The sequence below is a fragment of the Saccopteryx bilineata genome, chromosome 4 (assembly GCF_036850765.1).
Source record: "Saccopteryx bilineata isolate mSacBil1 chromosome 4, mSacBil1_pri_phased_curated, whole genome shotgun sequence".
In the NCBI taxonomy this organism is placed as follows: Eukaryota; Metazoa; Chordata; class Mammalia; order Chiroptera; family Emballonuridae; genus Saccopteryx; species Saccopteryx bilineata.
In genome coordinates, this window is record NC_089493.1 from 127,368,200 (window position 1) to 127,393,926 (window position 25,727).

At 40.5% G+C, this 25,727-nt stretch overlaps 1 protein-coding gene and 1 pseudogene across 5 annotated transcripts in view; one reads left to right on the forward strand and one right to left on the reverse strand.

Annotated features, from left to right (window-relative positions):
* MYO9A (myosin IXA) overlaps nucleotides 1-25,727 on the reverse strand; it is a 290,547-nt gene that overhangs the window by 189,665 nt on the left and 75,155 nt on the right. For 4 of the 5 annotated variants that reach the window (XM_066277974.1, XM_066277975.1, XM_066277972.1 and 1 more), the window contains exons 4-6: nucleotides 9,955-10,017; nucleotides 5,098-5,197; nucleotides 3,550-3,606 (exon numbers count right to left, since the gene is read on the reverse strand). In XM_066277974.1, coding sequence (XP_066134071.1) covers nucleotides 3,550-3,606; nucleotides 5,098-5,197; nucleotides 9,955-10,017 — 220 coding nt within the window. The remainder of the gene's footprint in view (nucleotides 1-3,549; nucleotides 3,607-5,097; nucleotides 5,198-9,954; nucleotides 10,018-25,727) is intronic. The other variant, XM_066277973.1, reaches the window with a different exon arrangement.
* LOC136333974 (cyclic AMP-dependent transcription factor ATF-4 pseudogene) lies at nucleotides 21,495-22,815 on the forward strand (annotated as a pseudogene).

The following is a 25,727-nucleotide window of genomic DNA, read 5'->3' on the forward strand; positions in this document are numbered from 1 at the left end:
TCATTTATTTTTTAAAAAGTATCAAGCACCTACCTTGTATAACCTGCTTCAGACACTGTAAGAATAAGTTAATGCATCTAGATAAATACTTTTAAATATTAAGGTTTACAATACTGTTGAAAATACATTTATTCTCTATATGGAAAAGCATACATGCATAGTTTAAAACTTTAAATTCACTTCGACAAAAATTCTTTCTGAGAACCCATGCATATTCTGCCTATAAAATTTCTGGTAAGTGCCCTGGCCCGCTGGCTCAGTGGTAGAGCGTCGGCCTGGCGTGCAGGAGTCCCGGTTTTGATTCCCGGCCAGGGCACACAGGAGAAGCACCCATCTGCTTCTCCACCCACCCCCTCTCCTTCCTCTCTGTCTCTCTCTTCCCCTCCCGCAGCCGAGGCTCCATTGGGGCAAAAGATGGCCTGGGCGCTGGGGATGGCTCCTTGGCCTCTGCCCCAGGCGCTAGAGTGGCTCTGGTCGCAACAGAGCGATGCCCCCTGGTGGGTATGCCGGGTGGATCCCGGTCGGGCGCATGCGGGAGTCTGTCTGACTGTCCCTCCCCGTTTCCAGCTTCAGAAAAATACAGGGGGGAAAAAAATTTCTGGTAAGCAAAAATATTTTAAATTTTTATTTATTGATTTTAGAGAGATAAACATCGATTTGTTATTCCACTTATTTATGCATTCACTAGTTAATTCTTGTATGTGCCCTGACTGGGGATTGAAACTGCAACCTTGGCATATCAGGATCATACCAACTGAGAGTTGGACCCAAAAATCATTAAAATATTGGTTCATAAAAATAAAATGAATTAGGCGACACTAACCCTTTGCATCAAAGTTATTTAAAACCAGCTTTAAAATAAACTATTGAATAGATTTATTACCATTTAAAGAGGGAAAGTTAGCATTTACTAAATGTCTTCTACATATGGCAGAATCACTTGACGTACAGAATCTCACAAAATCCTCAAAACATAAAAAGATAAATATAGCTATGTATATATAATTGTATGTACATTTGTAGGGGAGAAAACAAACTCAAAGGTTAAATAACTTGCCTAAATAACATGATGGCCAAACCAAAATCTATACAGTTCTAAATCATTTGCTCACTCCTATGTAACACTATTTGCTTAAGCTTATTTCAAAGGATAATCCTTAAAAGAAATTAAATCAGCATCGCAATAGGTAACATCAGGTCCTCTGTTAAAAGCAACTCTCTCACTATAGTTTCCCTTAGGATCATTCATACAATTCCATAAAATGTATAGCACAGGTGGCAGAACAGTCCTTAACAATCCTTTCTATAATGCTAGTCACATAAATTCTAATAACTCAGAGGGAAACACATTTTGTTTGCCCCAAAATATAGTATGAGGAAGAGCTACAAGGAAGGAACCAAAAGATCCTCAGACTAACTGCTTGCTTTTATTAACTTGTGGGCAGGGTGGGGGGAGGGGACAACAAATTATAAAGTTCAAACTAGAATAGACTTGAAAACAGAATAAACAGGAGGGTGGTGATAAAAGTAATGTTAAGGTAGTAGGAGAATATGGCTACAAAGTCTTTCCAGAAGAAAAAAGCAGATAATGGTGAGTCCAATGGTGGCAGCAATGGTGGACATTTATTGTGTACTTACTAAGTATTAAGCACTCTATCAAGCAAATATATTCTAGATGCATCATCTGATTTATTTTTCTTTTCTTTGTTTTTAGGTGAGAGGAGGGGAGATAGAGAGGCAGACTCCTGCATGCACCCTGACCATTGGGCAACCCTGTCTGGGGACAATGCTTGAGTGCCAAGTTATTTTTAGCACCTGAAGCTGACATGCTGGGACCAACAGAGTTATCCTAAGTGCCTCGGGCCAACGTTCAAACCAATCAAGCCACTGGTTGTGGGAGGGGAAAAGGAAAAGAAAGGGTAGAGGAAGAGGGACAGAAGCAGATGGTCACTGTGCCTTGGTCCAGAATCAAACCCAGGACGGCCATTCATGGGGCAGATACTTTATCCACTAAGCCAATGGCCAGGGCCAGCACTAATTTAATACTCATAAAATTCATGATAAAGACCATTATTAACCCCTTAAATAAATGATAGAAACAAAAGAAGTGACTAGCTCAGGTTCTCAAAACTGGTGGATAAGCTAGTATTCAAGTCAGGTCTGTCTACTTCAGACCCCAAATTCTTGAGCATTACTTAGACTATTTAATGAAGAGCAGATCAGCGTACAATTCCATTGTAAGCTCTGTACAAGCAATCAAGTCTTGCTAGTGGCCATGAGTTTCTAGGTCTCCTACCTACTTCCCAATGAGGCAGACTCACTTGGTATAATAAATATAAATGTCTAAAATTTATTTTCCAAAACGTTAATTTTTTGCATTGAGAGTAAGAGAGATAGGTAAGAGGGAGAGAAAGAGAGACAAAAAGAAGCATCAACTTCTTGTTCCACTTAGTTGTTCCATTTACTTATGTACTCATTGATTGCTTTTCATATGTGCCCTGACCAGGGATCCAACCCATGACCTCAGTATGCTGGGAAAATGCTTTTACCCACTGAACAACCTGGCCAAGGCCTATTTTCCAAAATGTTCAATATGAAACCATAAATTACTGGATTATAAAATGGTAATACAATTAAATTTTGAGGGAAAAAATGTCTATAATTATTGATCTTTTTCAATTCTGAAAAAGGCTAGTTTTATAATTAGTGGAGTTTTACTCACATGCAGTAAAAATCAAAGTCATGGTTATTTAAATCAAGGACTAAGACATTTTATGTATCCAGACAGAATAGTTAATAAGTTAGTTCATTAGTTAATTCATAGATAGAGAAGAACATGTGTTTTGAGCCTTACATCAGACCTAATTATAAACTGAAGAAAAGGAAAAAGATTTTTTGTGCTTTTTATGAGTGTATACTTGCCCTTATAAATATAATAAATAATTATAAATATTCCTAATCATTTTATACTATATCATATTTCCTTAAATTACTCAATTTAAAAACAAGACAATATAAAACAGAAAATATAATATAGCCTTTTTTGCTATAAAATATTTCAGAAATATTATACATGCACTCATTATGTAAGGAGACTGTTTACTGACAAATAACACAGGAAGGCAGTAACTTTGAAAAATAAACAATAACTACTACTCATGTGAGTAATAAACCCACTAAAAAATAATTAAAATAAGTAAATATTAAGGAAAAAGCCCCTGTGGTTCATAAGGATCCACATAAATGCTGAAATCAGGAATGCAATCAATTTACTATTTGTCAAAATAAATACTGAATGTTAGAGGGGGAGGGGGAATCCCCAAAATGTAAATTAACTGATTCTTAATCGACAAATCATATAAATGTATGTATATATGTATGTGTATATACACAAATAAATCAATTAAAAGAAATTAAACACTGATTTATCTTCTTTCCTAGACTGTTCACATGATAGCTGATTTTTTTTCTAAGTCATGAAATAGAAGCAAATGAGCAAGGAAATGGTCCTTTAAGAGGAACATACGGTATTTAGGTACATGTACTGACCGGCTCAGAATCATAGCAATAATCATCCCAGCTCTGTCTGAGGGGTTTCTTTGTTATCTGAAAGTAAGGCAGATTAGTTAGGTAGAAATAATGGTTATGATACATCTCTAATAATCTATTAACCATCGTGTTTAGGTGTCACTGCTGTTATCCAAAGAAAGTTATTTGGTATAGCAGCATAAAACAAGAAACAACTACGTAAATGATCAAATTCTGGGAAATGATATATTATTATAGCCAATCCATACTTACTATTTTCTAGTGACTCTGAGATTTTTATTAATCTCTAAGTTCCAATATTGTCTAATTACTCGTCTTATGACAAGAATATGTATGGTATGGCCACTGATTACAAAAATATCTGGAAGAACAGTAATAAACTCTGAATTTCTCTAATACTAATAACTATCAGCTCATTTATGGGTAATTACTACTTTTTAAAAAGGAAAGTAATTAGTCACCCAAATATGCAAATAGTTGAAACTACAAATATGTCACTTCAAAATTAAGAAGTATCAGTTATACAGCATGCAGTGTATCTTTTCAAGCTTTTATATAATTATTTACTGATTTTAGTGAGAGAGGAAGGAAGAAAGAAATAGGAGCATCAATCTGTTAAGTATGAACCCTGACCAGGAATCAAACCATCAACCTTCTGCACTTCAGGACAATGCTCTAACCAGCTGAGCTATCCGACCAGGGCTCATGGTGTATATCTTGAAAAGAGTCTAAGATACTACTTTTATAACCTTAAATACATATTATAATCTTTGATCCATTACCAAAGTATCAATTTGCTTACACATCACCATAAAAACTTCTTAATTACTGTAAAGAAATGCCTTTCCATAGATATTACATCTTGCCTCAAAAAGTTAAAATAATAAGACACAATTTTTTATTTAGATGATGTTCTGTCAGACCAATTCCATTAATATTGGTCCTAGAATTTTTGCTAATATAAGGGATAAACTTAGAGAAACCGACATAAAGTTCTGATAATTACTACTTATTATAGAAGTTTAGGAGTATAATATGAGTTTCAAGGGAAGACACAAATTTCCTAAGTAATTTCCTCTGATGCATTTCATATTGAGTGTTTAATAGGATCATTCACTAAATTATAAAAATAATCATACTCTAAGTCAGTACCACAGTATCGTGCAAAAAGGTATACATATTAAGACTTCAAAACATGAAAATAAAGTTTAAAGTAATCCCTTGAAGAGGGCAAGCATTAACCATTAGTAACATGCGTGGTCTGTAAAAAGTAAATCACTTTGAAGAGAGTAAACCATTTTTCTAACATGGAGATACCTACAAAAAGCAAAAGGCACAAATACAACTTTTAAAACTCATGAGAGTAATGATTTTTAAATTTGAGAACTACATAATACAAATTTTTACACTGCATGTTTGAAAACACTTGTTAATATCCATTACCAGATTTGGAAAAGAAGGTACTAAAAATAGTAATAAATAAAACTGTTATCAAGAGCTAAAATTTAATAATGCCCTAGATTTGAAATGCTTCTCATTAACACTTACCTGATTAAGGTAATGATATTCTTCTGGTTGTTTAAGATGGAATGCTAATCTCTCTTCTTCACTTGCTCCTGCCAGGAGGTAATAGAACACATGATAGTTCCTGTTGAAAAAATGAAGTATGGCTTTATAATGAACATGACCTATGGTTATCATTTAACTGGAAAAAAAAAGCAAACATTAATTACTAAAATGTTTCAGCTTTGCTTCACTTTTTAACACAAAGGTGATAAATTCAATATTTTCAATAAAATAAAATGTTGTTTTGGATGCTGAATTTAAAAGTGGGGTGAAGGCAGCAATATGGCAAAGATAGAACCTCTGAAAATTCCTTCATAAAACCAATTAGAACACTAATAAATTTGTAAAAATCAACTTTTTAGAATTCTAAAAATTGAGCAAATGTTTACAACAATCCAGGGAGTGTTTACACAAGAAAATCAGCTAGCCTGACCAGGCGGTGGTGCAGTGGATGGAGTGTCGGACTGGGATGTGTAGGACCCAGGTTCGAGACCCCAAGGTCGCCAGCTTGAGCGCGGGCTCATCTGGTTTGAGCAAAAGCCCACCAGCTTGAACCCAATGTCGCTGGCTCCAGCAAGGGGTTGCTCGGTCTGCTGAAGGCCCGCAGTCAAGGCACATATGAGAAAGCAATCAATGAACAACTAAGGTGTTGCAATGCACAATGAAGAACTGATGATTGATGCTTCTCATCTCTCTCTGTTCCTGTCTGTCTGTCCTTGTCTATCTCTCTCTCTGACCCACTCTCTGTCTCTGTAAAAAATAAAAAAAAATTTAAAAATTTAAAAAAATTAAAAAAAGAAAATCAGCTAAATCTCAGTAATATTAGTAAGGTTTTGTGGCCTTCTAACTTGTCCTACTTCATCTGCTGTTCACTAGATCCATGGTAGCCTTCAAAACCAACAGTTGACAATCTTTTTTTTTTAAGAGAAACCAGAATTTTTTTTAATTTAATTTAAGTTATTCATTTTTAGAGAGGAGAGAGAGAGGGAGAGAGAAGAGAGAGAGAGAGACAGAGAGAGAGAAGGAGGAGGAGCTGGAAGTATCAACTCACATATGTGCCTTGACCAGGCAAGCCTAGGGTTTCGAACCAGCGACCTCAGCATTTCCAGGTTGACATTTTATCTACTGCACCACCACAGGTCAGGCCAACAGTTGACAATCTTGTCAACACTAGAAACCAGGCAGCCTCCAAAGTGGACAGATCTGGGTTGGAGCTCGTTCAGAACCTCATTTCATGAAAAATATCATTATCTGAACTGTCTGAAAAAAGCTATGTTGAAAACTTTCTTTTGTTTGACCTGATGCAAAGTAAGGCCAGGGTTAAAGTCTTTTCCCCAGGGGCATTTATAGAAAACAATTACAATTTTTTAACATGTCACTGTCTTGAAGCAGTGGATAAATGTTGGGGCAAACAAAAAGCTAACCAAAACCTTAAAGGGAAACTCTGAGGCTCTCCACACAGTCTTTTTTTTTTTTTTAAGGACCAATATATTGCCAAGAATCTAGATGGCCATGCACATATACAAGTCTATTGGCATGCCCAGAGTCACGTGCTAGCTCCACAAAGACCAGAAGAGGTGCTAAGCTCTCAGTTTTGGCTAACTTTGAGGGTCTGTACAGAAGAGAGTAAAGGTGAACACAGAATTTTAAAAGCCTATGTGAGTGTAAAAGGCAAGACCAATACACACAGAGCCCTTACTCAAACTCAAACATTTAAGGAAATTTTAATTCTTGGAAATAGTAATCATTACCTAATCAAGCAGATTTACTTAGAAGCCCAAATTCAAAAAAGAATACAGACCTCACAAAGTTAGCTCACAAAAGTGAAGAAACAAACAGAACAAAAACAACAACCGAAAATCCTGGGAAAGGGAAAATCTCATATTTAGAGCTGTTGTATTATTTAAAATGTCCAATATTTTAAAAAATTTATTGAGGTATGCAAAGAAACAAGAAAATATAGCACATAGAGAAAATAAAAAACAATGCTAGTAACTGTCACTGAGGAAGCCCAGATGTTACTTATTAGACAACATTTTTAATCAACTGTTTTAAATATATCCAAAGAACTAAAAAACCATGTTTAAGAGAACTAAAGGCAGCCCTGGCAGGGTAGCTCCATTGGTTAGAGCATTATCCCAAAGTGCAGAGGTTGCTGGTTTGATCCCTGGTCAGGGCACATACAGAAGCAGATCAATGTTCCTGTCTGTCTCTTTCTCTCCCTAAAATCAATACAATAAACATTAAAAAAAAGAGAACTAAAGACAAATATGAAAATGATGCCTCATCATCTAGGCTATTAATAAATACATAAAACATCAAAAAATCAAAAAGAAATTTTAAAGTTGAAAAACAAAAACAAAACACTAGAGAAGATCAATATCAGATCCAAACAGACAGAAGAATGAATGAGTGAACTTGAAGACATGTCAACTGAGACTAGCCTTAAAACAGAAAGAGAAATGAAGAAAACTGAGCAGAGTCTCAGAGATGTGTAGGATACAATTAAGCAGACACTATTTGCATAATGTGGGACACAAAGATATGGACAATAGGAACCCCCAAAAAAGAAGAAAATAAGGTGCAGAAAGAATATTTTAAAATAATTATATCCAGCGTGGCCTGTGGTGGCACAGTGGATAGAGCCTCAACCTGGAATCCTGAGGAATGCTGAGGTTGCTGATTCAAAACCCTGGGCTTGCCCAGTTAAGACACATACAACAAGCAACGAATGAACACCTCAGGTGCCACAACTATAAATTGATGTTTCTCATCTCTCTCTCCTTTAAAAAAATTAAAAAATTGTTGTCTGTACTTGAGGTTCTTTGAAAACACCAACCCCTGAGTAGTGCTTGTAGTTTCTCAAGTTTTTTAAAATTAAAAGTCAGTGTATGACCCGTTGTCTGGAGCTGGACACGCCTTTTTTGGTAACCTAGATTTTGGTGGTTATGCTTTGTGGTCATTACTTTGGACAATCAGGTGTGCCTGAGATCTTGTTTTCTGTGTTTCAAATGAATCTTCCTGTTGGGAAAAGTACTGTCTGGTGTTAGACATGACCCAGGTGGTCGGCTGAATCAGCGACTGACTGTTGTCTCTCGTAGCTAACAACACCAGTTTCTCCCCCAAAGACGTAAGACCCTGCAAACAAGGTGACTGGAACAGTGGTGTGGCAGAGCTGGAAGCCATACAGAGATAACTTCCTGCTGTTCTATGGGGGATTTTTCCTGAGTGAGAGGTTTCACGGGGGTCGGCCTAATCATGAGGAGGACGAGATATATTATTTGTAAGGGAGATAGATCTCTTTTGCCCTTTTGCAAATTGGACAGTTTGTATTCAAACGCTGTAACTAGGGGGCAGTCATAATTGCATTAAAAGAAATAAAAGCAGGGCCACAGCAAGAGAAAGCAGTCTAGAGGTGACCCTTTTTAATGTGTACCAACAGCATGTCACAGACTGAGCAAATAAAACATAATCACCCAAACCCTTTTATCTGGGGATTTTGATGACATAAGCATTGTGGCCATGCCATTTTCTCCTCTAACCCTCACTGCAGCTGAGCACCGAGGGGTTCTGCAGAGGGGAGCGTGCATTATCTGGGAGCTGGGTGCTGACATTCTCTCAGTAGCACCCATGGGTCTTCAGAAGACTGCTGGATTGTCTGTGGCCCCTGTGTCTGTTGCTGTACAGGCGGAGACCTCCCTGTCTTTTCATTAAGGTGACAGTGGCTATCTCTCTCTCCTTTAAAAAAATTTAAAAACCACAACAAGGAATCCAGGAGTATATCCCTAGCACGCCATTAAAATATATTAGAAAGTTACTAATAATCTTCTAATAGTAGTACCTATAAGCTCTGCAAGTCTTTGAGACCATTCTCTTCCTGAAAGACTCTTCCCTTCATTTTGAAACTCTAATTCAGATTTTCTCATCTACTAGCCACAAAAGAAGTAACAGAGAAGTCTGGTTCTAATCCTAACCATGTAGGTAATTAATTATGATAATGTTAGTTATTAATTACTGAGCTTCTATTTTTTATATATAAACATTTTATTTAAGAGATTTTATTGATTGATTTTAAAGAGAGGAGAGAGAGAGAAAGGGAGGGGAGCATCAACTGTAGTAGTTGCTTCTCGAATGTGCCTTGTGACCAGGCAAGACCGGTTTCAAACCAGCAACCTCAGCATTTCAGGTAGACGCTTTGTCCACTGCACTATCACAGGTCAGGCTATAACAGTTTATAAATGTTATTTCATTCAACCCTCTAAACACTCTACAATAGTTTCTTATTTGTACAGTGAGACTAAATATCTAAGGAAAGAATTTAAATGAGATGCCCAAGGCATATCCAATATTTGAATATGTATGTCTGTTTAACTTCAAACTCTGGATGTTAAATTTTGTCTCACTGAAACATGAAGCAAACGATTTACATCTCCAATATTTGTTTCCTTCATCTGAAAGAGATTACATACATCATCTTTGAAGTCCCATATACCTCACATACTATAATGAAATTAAAAGCATTATTAAAATTTTTTCTCAAGTTACAGAGAGAACACTAAGACATGAAAAATGGTGGTCCAAAGGCACATGCTCACAGAGTATAAGATACCAGTTTTTCTGTTCTGACAACTGCCTAGAATTTAGAAAGGGCAACAATTCTATATACCCATTAAAAAATCTCCTAGCAGCCCCATAAAAAGTGCACTTTTCTGCCCATGACAGAAATAACAATTATATGTAAAACTATGTATAGTATAAACTGAATTAAAGGTCATAATATACAAAGTTCCTAAAAGTCAATCTGCATTATACAAATATTAACTTAAATGAAATATGTACCGTTCATTATGCTCTTGATAAACAAGTCTGGACTTCTCTAGAAGATATTTTTCAACATAGGCACTAGGAGAAAAATAAAAATTGGTTAATATAAAGTAGACAAATATTTTTCAGAGAAGATGAAAAAATATAAAGGCAGCTACCCAGATTGTTTTAGTATATTCACAATTATTGTGTAATGGATGAACAGTGTCATAATGCTGTTATATGCATAAATTCATAAATCTTTTGTTCACTTGTTTATAATAAAGCAAAATAATGTCAGAAGCTGAAAACATCACACACAAGAACTTCCCATGATACAGACTTTACTTTCTTCCCAGGGTGATATAACACACTAGACATTCTTTCAGATACTATACTTTGGCCAGACTACTATTTTAAGAAAAGCTCAAAGATATACTATACATATTCATGCTATTGCCACATTCTGGAACCAATTTAATGATTATTTATTGATTTAGTAAGTAAGTATTGTTCAAATATAGAAATAAGTGACTCATTACCTGTTCTCAAGGGGCTTACAAACTAGTGAAGGAAATAAGTAGCAGCTCCCATACTGAGTTGACTGGGTTTAGTATAGAGCAATCACCTGGATATTAAACATTTACCAGGAGAGCACATAAGATTCAATCCAAGCCTGACCTGTGGTGGCACAGGGGATAGAGCATCAACCTGAAATGAGGTCGCCAGTTTGAAGCCCTGAGCTAGCCCAGTCAAGGCGCATAACAGAAGTCATCAATGAAAAACTAATATGTGCCTGGCCTCTGGTGGCGCAGTGGATAAACCTTCGACCTGCAATGCCAAGGTTGCGGGTTTGAAACCCTGGGCTTCCCTGGTCAAGGTACATACAACAAGCAAGCAATAAACAACTAACATGAAGCAACTATGAGTTGATACTTCCCATTCCATGCTCCCCTTTCTCTCCTGTCTCTGTAAAAACAATAAATAAAGTATTTAAAGAAAAAAAAGAAAAAAAGAAAAACTAATATGAAGCAACTGTAACCGCTCACTCTCTCTCTACTCTCTCCCTCTCCCTCTAAAATCAATATATCTTAACAAAAAAGATCCAATCAAAGAAGGAGAAAGGATGTAAGAAAGAATTCCTACACACTGCAGAGGTCCCCAAACTTTTTACACAAGGGGTCAGTTCACTGTCCCTCAGATGGTTGGAGGGCCGCCACATACAGTGCTCCTCTCACTGACCACCAATGAAAGAGGTGCCCCTTCTGGAAGTGTGGAGGGGGCCGGATAAACGGCCTCAGGGGGCCACATGTGGCCCGCACGCCGTAGTTTGGGGATGCCTGCTACACAGAGTAAATACATAGCACACAGTAAATGTTATTTAAATCTATCCATCAAGAGAATAAATGATTCTGAAATCTGAAAGAGTGCCCCGAATAAGACAAGAAGAACTGTCTTTATGTAAAGGCATAAAAAAGGGCACCTATCAACTTTAGGAAAGATCATTAACATAGCTAGAGAATAAGACAGGCACAAGTACTGGATCAAGAAGATCCATTATACCATGTACCAAAAGGATAAAACTTATCCTGAAAGTCATGATAGACTTGATTAAACATGAACTGTAGCCTGACCAGGCGATAGCATAGTGGATAGAGCATTAGACTGGGATGTGGAGGACCCAGGTTGGAAACCCCAAGGTCACCAGCTTGAGTGCGGGGTCGCTGGCTTGAGCTTGGGATCATAGACATGACCTCATGGTCACTGGCTTGAGCACAAAGGTCGCTGGCTTAACGCCCAAGATAGCTGGCTTGCACCTAAGGTCGCTGGCTTGAGCAAGGGGTCACTTGCTCTGCTGTAGCCATCTGGGTCAAGGCACATATGAGAAGGTAATCAATGAACAACTAAGGAGCCACAGCAAAGAATTGATGCTTCTCATCTATCTCCCTTCCTGTCTGTCTGTCCCTATCTGTCCCTCTCTCTGTCACTAAATAAATAAACAAACATGAACTGTATTTCTGATGCTATTCTCTTTATACAGTATGCACCCACCAATTCTTCACTACCTCTTACCCAAACTGGAGCAATTGGTTAAACTCAAACAAGAAAAGGGGTTTCTATAAATTTAAGTGTTTTTGACTACTAAATCCAAATTACTTATCACAAACCTCTTTAGGGTTAAAATCTGACTCTTGAGCTCTTATTTCCCTTGTTCCCTCCCACTGCATGCTCTGTTATTTCAATCACTCCCAAATACAGTCTATTCCCTCAAACATGATATTCACTCTTAAATAAATTGTTCGCTGTCTTCCTTCCACTTCCAATTCTGTTCCCTCTGTCCAGAAGATTCCACTCATTCATTAAAATGAAGCTCAAATGTGTCTTCTTAGCAAATTCATTATCACTACTACTAGCAGTAGTTAAAATTAATCACTTCTTCTGAATTACCATTATCACCTCTAGTCTAAATGATGGAAACAGGCTCTTACAGGTGTAAAATGGGGAGAAGAAACTTACATAAACTAATGTGTTAAATTCTTCTACCCACTCTGCATGACAAATATGACTGCCTCTATTTTACAAGTGAAGAAACTGATACTCAAAGATATTAAGACGATGTAGCTAGTATACAACAGAACCGTGATTTATTTTATTTTATTTTTGTATTTTTCTGAAGCTGGAAACGGGGAGAGACAGTCAGACAGACTCCCGCATGCGCCTGACCGGGATCCACCCAGCACGCCCACCAGGGGCGAGGCTCTGCCCACCAGGGGGCAAGGCTCTGCCCCTCCAGGGCGTCTCTCTGCCGGGACCAGAGCCACTCTAGCGCCTGGGGCAGAGGCCAAGGAGCCATCCCCAGCGCCCGGGCCATCTTTGCTCCAGTGGAGCCTCGCTGCGGGAGGGGAAGAGAGAGACAGAGAGAAAGGAGGGGGTGGGGGTGGAGAAGCAAATGGGCGCTTCTCCTATGTGCCCTGGCCGGGAATCGAACCCAGGTCCCCCGCACGCCAGGCCAACGCTCTACCACTGAGCCAACCAGCCAGGGCAACAGAACCGCGATTTAAACCCAGGTCAGTTCTCACTATAAAGGCTCTGTCTTTCAACTACACTAACATAATCCTGGACAGCGTTCTTTCCATCCTTTTAATTCATAATTATACTGCTACGAGAGTTATCTACCTTTAAAATAAGATTAAATCATGTTATTCCTCTATTTTCACTTGTTTCTTATACTATATATAGGGGTGAATTAATATTATGCTCATCTGGGATTGTTTTTAAAATACATCAGCACAGAGTCTGACCAGGCAGTGGCGCAGTGGATAGAACGTCGGACTGGGATGCGGAGGACCTAGGTTCGAGACCCCGAGGTCGCCAGCTTGAGCACAGGCTCATCTGGTTTGAGCAAAAGCTCACCAGCTTGAACCCAAGGTCGCTGGCTCGAGCAAGGGGTTACTCAGTCTGCTGAAGGTCCACAGTCAAGGCACATATGAGAAAGCAATCAATGAACAACTAAGGTGTTGCAATGCACAACGAAAAACTAATGATAGATACTTCTCATCTGTCAGTCCCTGTCTATCCCTCTCTCTAACTCTCTCTCTGTCTCTGTAAAAAAATAAAAATAAATAAAATAAAAAATAAAATACATCAGCACAGAAAAAAAAAGAATGGCCTGACCAGGTGGTGGTGCAGTGGACAGAGCATTGGACTGGGATGTGGAGGACCCAGGTTTGAGACCCCGAGGTCGCCAGCTTGAGCATGATAGATACATGAATTACAACTGCCCTTTTGCTGTTCTGCTTGGCTGCCTGACCCCACCCTTAATTACCAGACAATCACCCCTGGAACAAAGGAATTCCAGGAAGCTGGTCAATCACCCCAAAGAGGAGTATTCCAGAAAGCCGAACATACCAGCACACCCTTGCTCAAGGCTATCCCCAACCCTATCAAGTTTTACCTCTGTCTGTTTGGGGGGCCCTTCTTCCCGGAGAATTGCCCCAGCAGGTCTTTCTCCTATAAAGCCTGCACATCTGATGTTCGAGTGCCGTCTCATTCTTACAGAGCGCAGCCTCAACTGGTTTGAGCAAGGATCACCAGCCTGAGCCCAAGGTCGCTGGCTCAAGCAAGGGGTCACTCTGTCTGCTGTAGCCCCTCGGTCAAGGCACATATGAGAAATCAATCAATAAACAACTAAGGAACCGCAACGAAGAATTAATGTTTCTCATCTCTCTTTCTTCTTGTCTGTCTGTCCCTATCTGTCCTTCTCTCTGACTCTTTCTCTGCCATTAAAAAAAAGAAAAAGAATGAAGGAAACATGGCAAAATTTGGTAATTGTAGAATCTAAGTGGGAGCTCCTTTACTCTTTTGTATGTTTATTTTTTATAAAAAAAAAAAATTTTAATCTGCTTCCCAGTGTCAGAGGATAAATTACAGAGTTTTTTCACAGTCTGAAACCAGCTGACCATTATGCCCATAATTGGTAGCCATTGATTACTTCAAGCACACCAAGCTCTTGTCAGGATTCCATTCATTTGCTAATGTGAGTTCCTCAATGGGTAATGTGATTGCCAAGTTTTTTGCTTGGCAAATTATTAAGATCCAAAATAAAAATCATCTTTTCTTCTGAACTCCTCCAGACACATACAATCATTGTATTTATCTCATTTTCTGTAATCACTTTCATGAATATCTATCTTCCCAAAGAAACTATACGGACTTTAATGGCAGAGAACATGTCTACATGTTTTTACATTCTCAAATTTAGCATAGTGTCTGGCACTCAAAATGAACTCTATAAATATTTGCTTAATGAATGATAGGGTGAAAGATAAAAATGAGCAGTATTTATCTGTTGACTCAATGTTAAAGTTTAAAATGTTCAATCTGTATTTGTTGACTTACTACTCAAGATAAAGATATTTTGCTCGTTATTGATGTAAGAGAAAGTTTAACCTTCTTAGGTAGTCATTTAACATAGACAAACCTGAATTTCATGCATAAAGTGGGAAAATAAATATCTGCCACTCTTAAATCTGCCATTCTTAAATTAAAAATGTGTCTTAAGAATCAATGACTATACATAATGGTACTTTGTATGTTATACAGCAACATATACAACTTTACCTATTAATAACCTCTCATGCAGCATAATCATAAATAGAGAGAGCAGCCCAACTTGACTAGAGCCTGCTTTTGTGAGTAAAAATGCCATCTATACCTTTGGAAACTAACATTCCTCAAATTAGGAAAGAAATGAGGAATGAAACTTGTTACTGAAGAAGGACTTATCCTTGTTTTTGTTTTCTTGGGGGTGAGGGCAAAAGAATAAGATAGAGTTGGTCAAAAATTTTAAATCTAAATGCAGAAGCATTTGAGATCTTGCCCCTCAGTATATGTTGTTAAGTCTGGCTCAAATAAACCCATATAAATACATACACACATGCATGCATACATACATACAATCAAAAGTAAAATGATAACACTTAAGCATAATTTAAATAGCATAAAAAATAGAGATCAATCTCATTTAATATAGATGCAAAAATCATAAATAAAAACTAGTAAACAGACCACGACAATGTAAATACATATTGTGTATAAATGTCTGTATATATGTATAAGTATGTATGTACGTGTGTGTTTCTTTGTAATGACCAAATGGGATTCTATTCCCAGGAATACAAAATGAATCAATATTAGGAGAGTAAGGATAATATTAATAGACCTCAAAATAAAGATCATATCATGTTAAACTCCATATATGTCAAAAAGGCCTTTGACAGTAGTAAGACAGATTCCCGCATGTGCCCTGACCGGGATCCACCCAGCAACCCCCATCTGGGGCCAGTGCTCAAACCCATTGAGCTACTGGTTGCAGAAGGGAAAGAGGGAGAGAAGGGTAAGACAGAGGGGAGGGAAGGGGAGGGGGAAAGAAGCACATGGTCACTCCTCTTGTGTGTCCTAACAGAGAATCGAACCCAGGAAGTCCATACACAGGCCAATGCTCTATCCACTGAGTAACCAGCCAGGGCCTCAAATTTTTTTAAATCAAAGCTTAACTCATTAATGATAGATACGTGAATTCCAAGCTGCCCTCTTGGTGTTCCGCTTATCTGTCAGACCTCACCCTTACTGGACTATTGACCCTGAGACAGAGGAATTCCAAAAAGTTGACAACCCGCCCCAAGGAGGGGCTCCGGACATACCAGGACTTTTGGTTCAACACCCACATGCTCGAAGCCCCCCAAGGAGGAGCATTCTGGACATACCAGGACTTTTGCCTCAGTATCCCCTCCGGCTCTCCCAAACACTACATAACTGGCCTCTAGTCTGTAACCGGTGCTCTTCTCCCCCAGGAGAAGTGCCCGGCAGGGTTCCTTTCTTCCTTTCAATAAAGCCTGTTACTCTGGTCTTTCGGACTCCCATGGATTCCAACATTTGGTGCTGAAACCCGGGACAGGGTACTAACTGCCTGGACGATCCCTCTTTGCCGTTCAAACTTACAACCAGGGAAGCAATGGGCAGCGGCAGCTCGTCCCGGGCTTACTCCCTGATTCTGTTTGGACGTGAAATTGTGGGTTGATTGGCCGGCAGTCTAACCCTGTCCTGAACCCCTGCTGGACCAGAAGGTAAGGAGTTTCTCCCTTCCCCTTCCCCGGTTGGCCTCTAAATTTCTCTCTAAAAATACCACTTTCTGGTCGGACGGTTTTCTCTGATACGCCTCACGTTTTGAGGGGTTTGACTCAGTCTCAGTGGACTGCACGGAAGACTAGGCGCCTAGCCAAACCTCTCCACTCTCTCGGACTTCTCGTCCTCGGAGCTCCCTGACAGGTGGTGACGACCTCTATCAGGGACGACTCCCCCACACGGAGATTCTCTCCTCTTGAGACAGTGACAAAAGGTGGGGACGCCTCCTCTTGCTCACCTGTCTCCACTCTGGGCTCTTCAGGGTCTAAGCCTTCTGACCAGACCCCTCTAGGATGTCTCATAAAAATCCTCGCCAAATTCGGTCTCTCAGACCTCAAACCAAAGAAATTAATCTTCTTCTGTAACATGGCATGGCCTCAGTACAGACTAGACAATGACTCCCATTGGCCTGAAAACAGGACATTCGATTATAATATCCTAAGAGATCTTGACAATTTCTGCCACCGGACGGGGAGGGCATCAGAAGTTCCTTACGTGCAGGCTTTCTTCTCCTTTCTCTCCTGTCCTTAATTTCTGTACTTTCTGTTCCACCTGCAGGCCGGTTTTGGCCAAAGAAACCTCACCTAAAACCTCTGCTCCTAATCTTTCCTTCTCCGTGGACTCCCAAACTCTCTCCTTCTCCTGCCTGACCCCCGGGGCACCCCTCTCTCGGGACCCCTCTCTAGTCTCTCAGAAAATCTTTTTGCTGGAGTCTCTTCCCTCCAGAAAGCTCTTCCCTTCACTGAATCCTGTTTTCTCATTTCACCAGTCTCTTTCTCCTCCCCTGCTGGCCAGGGGCCTCTCCCTTCTCCACTGTGTTCTTTGTCCCCTCCCCCCTCCTTAGAAGCTGTGCCTGTCTCATCTCTGACCTCTCTTCCCTCCTTACAAACTGACAGTTCTGTCTGTCTCCTCTCCGACCCCTCCTCCTTCCTTACAAACTGTGACTGTGCCTCTTTCCTCCTTGCCCTCTCCTCTCTCCTCAGAGTTCTAAATCCTTTTGACTCCTCTGACCATGTGGCGCCACACCAATACTTTAACCTCCTTCTCTCCTCCTGCAGATTCTGACTTTCCTTCTTTCCATCCAGCTGCTCACACTGTCCATCCGTCTTTCTCTCTTCCTCCCCTCTTTGCTGGCAACTCCCTGCCATCTTGAAAAACTTAAAAAACAGAATTGTATATTAAGCTATGTGAGTAAGTAATCTGTCTTGTCTCATTGTTTGTCAGAAAATATTCCCAGTGAATTGAAACAACTAAAGCGCGCTCATTTAAATTTCTTAATTCATAATATGTGAAGTCTTTGTTTAATGTGTAACTGTGTCTGTTTCTAAGGCCTTAAAGCAGTAATTACCCACCTCATAAACCAGGTTTACTCATCCCCATGGAATCTCCCTGCAATACCCCCATCTTTCCTGTTTGAAAACCTTCAGGAGTTTTTCACCTTGTACAAGTCTTACACCTAATCAATGAGGCAGTAATTCCCCTCCATCCAGTGGTCCCTAATCTCTACAAGTTACTGTCACACATTTTCTCAAACACCACTCACTTTAGGGTTCTAGACCTCAAGAATGCCTTTTTACCATTCCTCTACACCCTGACTCTTACTTTCTGTTTGCCTTTACCCAGACACTAATGCAGCCCAGCAATTTACATGGACTATTTTACCCCAGGGGATCAGAAACAGCCCACACCTATTTCGGCAGGCACTAGCTCAAAATTTAGCAGCACGCAATCTCAAAACTACTACTCTTTTACAATATATAGATAACCTACTCCTCTGCAGCCCCTCCCTGCCTGCCTCAAGGAGACTCACCACCACCCTTAACTTCCTCGCTATGAAGTGTTATCCTGTCTTCTCTGCTAAGGCTCAACTTTATTCTCAGTCCCTAGACTATCTAGGCATTACTTTAATCCCCACCACCTGAAGTCTCACCCTAGATCAAACTCAGACCCTCCACAGTCTCCAACCACCTACCACCATAGATCAAATCCTTTCTTTCCTCAGTCTAATAGGCTTCTTTAAACACTGAATTCCCAATTTTACTCTCTTAGTCAAACCCCTCAGTGAGATCTTCTGAGCATGGCTTTTAAGGTCTATAATGACCAAGGAAGTAACAGAAAAGGCAAATAAGGCCCAAAAGAAGTCAGGAAATACCAACTTTTGGCTCCAGCACCCTAAGGGGTTTCATAGCATTCTATCAAGGCCCTGCTCCAGAGTGGAAAGAAAGGTCATTGAACTGAAGCCTGCCAGGCTTCCCGGCCCCACCGGTGACACACCTGTGCTGTGGAAAGAGGGACACGAGAAGGTAAGCTGCCCCCTTTCTCCATGGAGGGAGGGTTCAGTCTCTTCTAGCCCTGCTCCAGCTACCTGTGACCTGACCTTGCCCAGCATGCTGGGAATTGCCACTGAAGGCCCAAGGACATCCTTCACAAGCCTAAGGTATTTCTTCCAAGTAGCAGATAAACTGATTTCATTTCTTGTAAACACAAGGGCCATCTACTATGCCTTGCCTGAATATTTAAGTTTTATTTATCCCTCAAAGATCTCTACTGTGGGTATTGACAGTCTGATTTTATTGCTTTATTTAATGTTTAGTATCTCCTTTGTTCCTCTTATCTCAATGCCCCGTGACTATTATAGGCTGGGACCTGCTGGTAATTCCAGCTAGAAGCAGTGGTCACTAGGACTTAAACTCTAACTGCAAAGTGTAGAAATGTAACACCCTTTCCCTAAGTACTTGCAGGTTTTATAGGTCATTCAGCAAACTGTTCAAACACTGTCCAAGAGGCACTTCCAGCATTCACCTAAGGACTGACTTTCACATGGACAAGTCCACACACCGTTATCCTGACAACTCACTCCCACTGCACCTCTCAGCCTGCCTCACCAAATCAGGAACTTTCTACTCGTGTGGGACCAACACCTATCTGCGTCTCCATACTAATTAGACAAAAACCTGTACCCTAATCTATCTCACCCTAAATATCAACCTAATCCCACCCCATGAGCCTCTTCCAGTTCCTAATACACTATCCATCAATGTAAGGACCAAATGAGCTATACAGGTAATTTCTCTTCTTATTGCTTTAGAAATCTCTACAAAAGTAGATCTAGGGACAGGGGACTAGCCACATTTCCCTGTCTTATTTATATTTGCTCTCTCTCTCTCTCTCTCTCTGAAGTCCAGTGAATTCGTAAACATGGAATCAGTGGTTTCACACAAACTGGGCGCCTTGACTATTACCTTTCATTGCTCCACTCACTCTCCTATTTATTTTTCTAACTTTTAGACCCTGCCTCTTACGTTTGTTCACTAGTTTCTTACAGAACCGCATGCAGACCTTCACCAATCAGACCACTGGAAAAATCTACCTAACCCTACACATCAACCCTGAAACCTGCCCTCATGAAACAGAAAAATCTGAAACCCTGTATCAGCAAACCTCCTATATTCTATCTTTCAACCTCTACAGGTCCCCAAACCCTAAAGCTCTCCCATATCCCTGAAGAACTAGGAGAATGAATAGCATTCACTTCTTAATGCGTTTCAGTCTTTTTACCCTTCACATAGTAAAAGGACAAGATCACTGGGTCTTCTTGGAGCCTACAAACGGACATGAATCATTTCTTTTAACTCAAGCTTACTGCTCTCTCCAGGGCTGCCAGGAAAAAATGTCTCTAGCTTTACCATGGAAGAACTTTCACACACATACCCCTATACAACCCTCCTTATCTCTGCATTGCTAATGTCCAAATACTTGCCTCTTTCTTTATTAAGTTCATACAGGCTGGGATGAGAGAAATCTCTAGGATTACATACAATCAAATGCTCCTACACTCCTATTCCCCAGTACACCAAGGAGAACTTCATGAGGGAAATATCAAATAGGTAGGGATGACAGCAGGAAGAAGCCGCCCCTCAGCCCAAGAAGTTCCCTCCTGAATGTTCTCTAAACCCTCTTCCTTTTTAACCACACATATTCAATCCTTCTAAAAAACTTACACCAACAAGTTTCCTGTCTCTTAAAATCTCCATATGTCCTCTCATTCGAGAGGAACCAGACCAGCATGTCTCATGAGGCTCATCCAGGAGACCATGCATCACCATGTCACTCTGTCCACTTGGCACTAGCAGCAAGCAACTAACAATTCCCCTGCAAAATTTTTTTACTTCCTCACTCAGGTTTTCAGAGACATCACCTGGTTCAGACCTTACAGCATGGAAATTGATGACCTCCTTAACTGGATGAGGGACTTGGCTTGGCAAGATTCCCTTCTTGAGTTCTCTCCAGAAGAAGAAATAATTTTCCAATTGTTTATCCTCTTTCTCCTCATCACCCCTCACCATATAGTATAAAATTAATAACTATTTTTCTTTTATATGTAACCACAGAGTCGAGAAATGATAGATATGTGAATTCCAAGCTGCCCTCTTGATGTTCCGCTTATCTGTCAGACCTCACCCTTACTGGACTATTGACCCTGAGACAGAGGAATTCCAAAAAGTTGACAACCCGCCCCAAGGAGGGGCTCCGGACATACCAGGACTTTTGGTTCAACACCCACATGCTCGAAGCCCCCCAAGGAGGAGCATTCTGGACATACCAGGACTTTTGCCTCAGTATCCCCTCAGGCTCTCCCAAACACTATATAACTGGCCCCCTAGTCTGTAACTGGTGCTCTTCTCCCCCAGGAGAAGATCCCGGCAGGGTTCCTTTCTTCCTTTCAATAAAGCCTGTTACTCTGGTCTTTCGGACTCCCATGGATTCCAACAATTAACATGAGAAAATGTTCTAAATCCAGAATTTTACTTAGAGCAGGAAAGTAAAGGCATTCATATAAAAATCTGAAATAGATTTTCTTCTCCTTCTATCTGCTCATGTAGTGTGCAAGGCCCTTCCCATCTCCGCATCCGCAGGTCTGTGCCCGCCATGGCGCATTAGAGGCAGCAGTGCCTGCGGCAGCATTGGGCTTCACAGCAGCAGCAGCAGCAGCAGCAGCAGCCGCACCAGGCTCTGCAGCGGCACCCCCCAGCGGCTTAAGCCATGGCGCTTTTCACGGCATTCAGCAGCAGCATTGCTGTAACTGACAAAGACACCTTAGAATTAAGCACATTCCTCGATTCCAACAAAGCCCCACAATATGACCAAGATGTTGGGTCATGACCCTGAGCAGCAGGGTGTTGGTGGGGGATTTGATGTCCCCCTTCGACCAGTTGGGTTTGGGGGCTGAAGAAAGCCTAGGTCTCTTAGACGACTACCTGGAGGTGGCCAAGCACTTCAAACCTCATGGGTTCTCCTAAGAAGGCTAAGGCGGGCTCCTCCGAATGGCTGACTGTGGATGGGTTGGTCGAAGCCTCAGACAATGGTAAGAAGGAGGCCTTCTCCAGGACAGATTGGATGGTGGAGAAAATGGATCTTAAGGAGTTTGACTTTGATGCCCTATTCAGTTTAGATGACCTGGAAACCATGCCTGAGGAGCTTTTGGCCACATTTGATGACACGTGTGATCTCCTTAACCCCCTAGAACAGGAGATTAAAAAGGAGCCCCCCAAGACAGTGAACCCAATTGGCCATCTTCCAGAAAGTTTACTCAAAACTGACCAGATTGCCCCCTTTAACTTCCTCCAAACACTTCCCCTTTCCCCAGAGACCCTGTCCCCCACTGCAGATCATTCCTTTAGTTTAGAGCTAGGCAGTGAGGTTGATATTTCTGAAGGAGATAGGAAATCAGACTCCACTGCTTATATTACCATAGTTCCTCAATGCATAAAGGAGGAAGATGCCACATCAGACAATGACAGTGGCATCTGTATGAGCCCTGAGTCCTATCTGGGCTCTCCCTAGCATAGTCCCTCTACCTCCAGGACCTCTCCAAATAAAAGCCTGCTGTCTCCAAGTGACCTTGGTGGCTCTGTTCGCCCCAAACCATATGATCCCTCTGAGAGAAGGTGGTAGTAGCAAAAGTGAAGGGTGAGAAACTAGATAAAAAGCTGAAAAAAATAGAACAGTTGAACAAGGCAGCAGCCACTAGGTACCGCCAGAAAGAGGGCAGAGCAGGAGGTCCTGACTGGGGAGTGTAAAGAGCTAGAAAAAAAAAATGAGGCTCTAAAAGAGAAGGTGGACTCCTTGGCTAAGGAAATCCAGTATCTGAAAGACTTAATAGAGGAGGTCCACAAGGCAAGGGGAAAGAAAAAGGCCCCCTCGTTAGAGTAGTCAGTGTGTGCTTGTACCTAAGTGGCTTGTACTGGAGCCATGTATTGTAATAAATATTTTGTAGTGAAAAAAAAAATCTGAAACAATTTTATCACAGTATAGGAGGTATGGAATCAGACAAGGTAGAAAATAAGATATGAGAATAAAGAAAAAAAGGAAAAGTATCTATTTTTGCAGATGATAATATACCTAGAAAAGGTAAAAGAAACAAGAGTAAAACTCATACAAACAATAATTCAGTAAGACAAGATATAAAAGTAATATAAAAATCATTAACCTTCAATTTATACAAACAATACATAATTTGAAGATATCATATAATGCAAAAGAAAAATCACTTTTACTAACATTAAAACAAAACACTGAGAAATAAATGTAACAAGAAATATAAAAAAACCTTAGTATATCTAAAAAGCATGAAGATGTCAATTACCCCCAAATCAATATGTACATTTACCATTAATCCAATAGAATCAAGTCATGAAAGACATGGAGGAACCTTCAGTACATGTTGTTGAGAAAAACAATCCAATCTGTAGAGGTTATATACTACCTGATCCCATCTACATGGCATTCTGCAAAAAGAAAAACTATGGAAACAGTAAAAACCATTGGTGGTGGCTCTAGCTGGCTGGCTCAATGGATAGAGCATCAGCCCGGTGTATGGACATCCCAGGTTTGATTCCAGGTCAGGGCACACAGGAGAAGAGACCAACTGCTTCTCTCTCACTCCTTCTCACCTTTCTCTCCCTCTTCCCCTCCTGGACATGCAGCCAGTGGCTTGATTAGTTCTAGCGTAGGCCCTTGGTGCTGAGGATAGCTTGTTGGTCCAAGCATTGGCCTCAGGAGCTAAAAATAGCTCAGTTGTTTGAGCACTGGCCCTAGACAAGCATTGCCAGGTGGATGCCGATCAAGACACATGCAGGAGTCTATGTCACTATCTCCCCTCCTTTTACTTAAAACAAAAAAACAAAAACACTGGAGGTCACCAAAGGTTAGAGAATGGGAAGGGATAAATAGAGGAAACAGGATTTTTAGGGCAGTAACATTATTCATATGATACTGTAATAGTAAATATATATCATTTCACATCTGCCAAAGCCTACAGAATATACAACACAAATGCAACACTCTAATGCAAGATATTATTAATAGGGGAAAGGAGACAAGAGGGTGAAGAGGTATATGGGAATTCTATACTTTCTACACATTTTTGTCATGAACCTAAAACTGCTCTAAAAATATTCTATTAATTAAAAATACAAGTTATAAATAATATTGCTAGCACAACCAGAGGACTCTGATTATATAATGTATAGTATAACAAAATTAAATTCCTTAAGTATAATAATAGTACCATGTAGGTAAATGTGGTTGTGGTTGCTTTAGAACAGTGTTTTTCAACCAGTGTGCCGCAGCACACTAGTGTGGCGCGAGACATGGTCAGGTGTGCCGTGGGGAAATTAAACATGGGTCCCCAAACTACAGCCCGCGTGCCGGATACAGCCCGTGGAGGCTATTTATCCGGTCCACCACCAGCCGCCTCCATCCGAACATAAACATTCCCCTCACAATCCCTCCAGCTATCAGCGACAGGAAGAGTGGAGGCACAGGGAACACTCACTGATCAATCACCTTCTAGATTCAACCCGACCACTAGCGATGAACCAATAGTAGGCCGCCTCTCATCCATACCCAGGAAAGTCCCGCTCGGGCTGCCACGCACTTGTCACTGTGTGGCCACAGCGAGTAGTTGAAGCTGCTACTCCTCCCCACGGTCCCGATTTCTAATCCTGGTCAGGACTGGAGGTAAATGTTGCCACCACTAGATGAAGCCTCAGCCTCAGCTGGTTATGTCTATCCTGATGGTGTATATAGATACTTGACCTTTTTCTTTTTAAAAGAGGCCCCGCAGAGGGTGATATATAATGCATCACAATGCATCACAATGTTATCTAACTTAAAAGCTAAAGTTTGCTGATCTTCCTTTGGACAGTTTTTGGTTATCTGTTGCCAAGGAGTTCCCCATTCTGGCCAACAAAATTATTTTGACATTGCTCCCGTTTTCAACCACATATCTATGTGAGCTTCTCAAGCTTGACTGCGATAAAAACTAAAAACAGAGAGAGACTGAGAACTGTTGAGGAAGACCTTCGTGTGTGTCTTTCTACCATTACTGCCAGGATATCCCTTTTGTGTTCATCGAAACAAGCCCAGGTTTCACACTAAGTGAGTATAAATACATTTAGAAACTATATGTATAATATGTACTGTGTTAGAGTGTCATTTTGGTAGGTGGTGTGCCCCAGGATTTTGTAAATGTAAAAAATGTGCTGCAGCTCAAAAAAGGTTGAAAATCACTGCTTTAGAAAATACAGTAATTATGAGGCCCAACTAACTCAAGAACAATTTTAAAAAATGAATGTATGCCTACCTGACCAGATGGTGGCACAGTGGATGGTGCATCAGCCTGAGACACAGAGGACCCAGGTTCAAAACCCCCCGAGGTCGACAGCTTGAGCTGGGGGTTCATCTGGTTTGAGAGCAGGCTCACCAGCTTGAGCGCAAGGTTGCTGGCTTGAGCTCAAAAGTCACTAGCCTGAAGCCCAAGGTTGCTGGCTTGAGCCCAAGGTCACTGGTTTGAGCAAGGGCTCACTGGCTCTGCTGCAGACCCCAGTCAAGACACATATGAGAAAGCAGTCAATGTACAACTAAAGTGCCACAACAAAGAAGTGATGCTTCTCATCTCTTTCCCTTCCTGTCTGTCTCGCTTTAAAAAAAAAAAAAGAATGTATACCTAATATAGAGATAAAGTAAATGCAGCAAATTGTTAACAATAAATCTAAGTTAAAGATGTATGTATGTTATACTATTCTTAGAATTTTTATTATGTTTGAACTTTTTATAAAAAA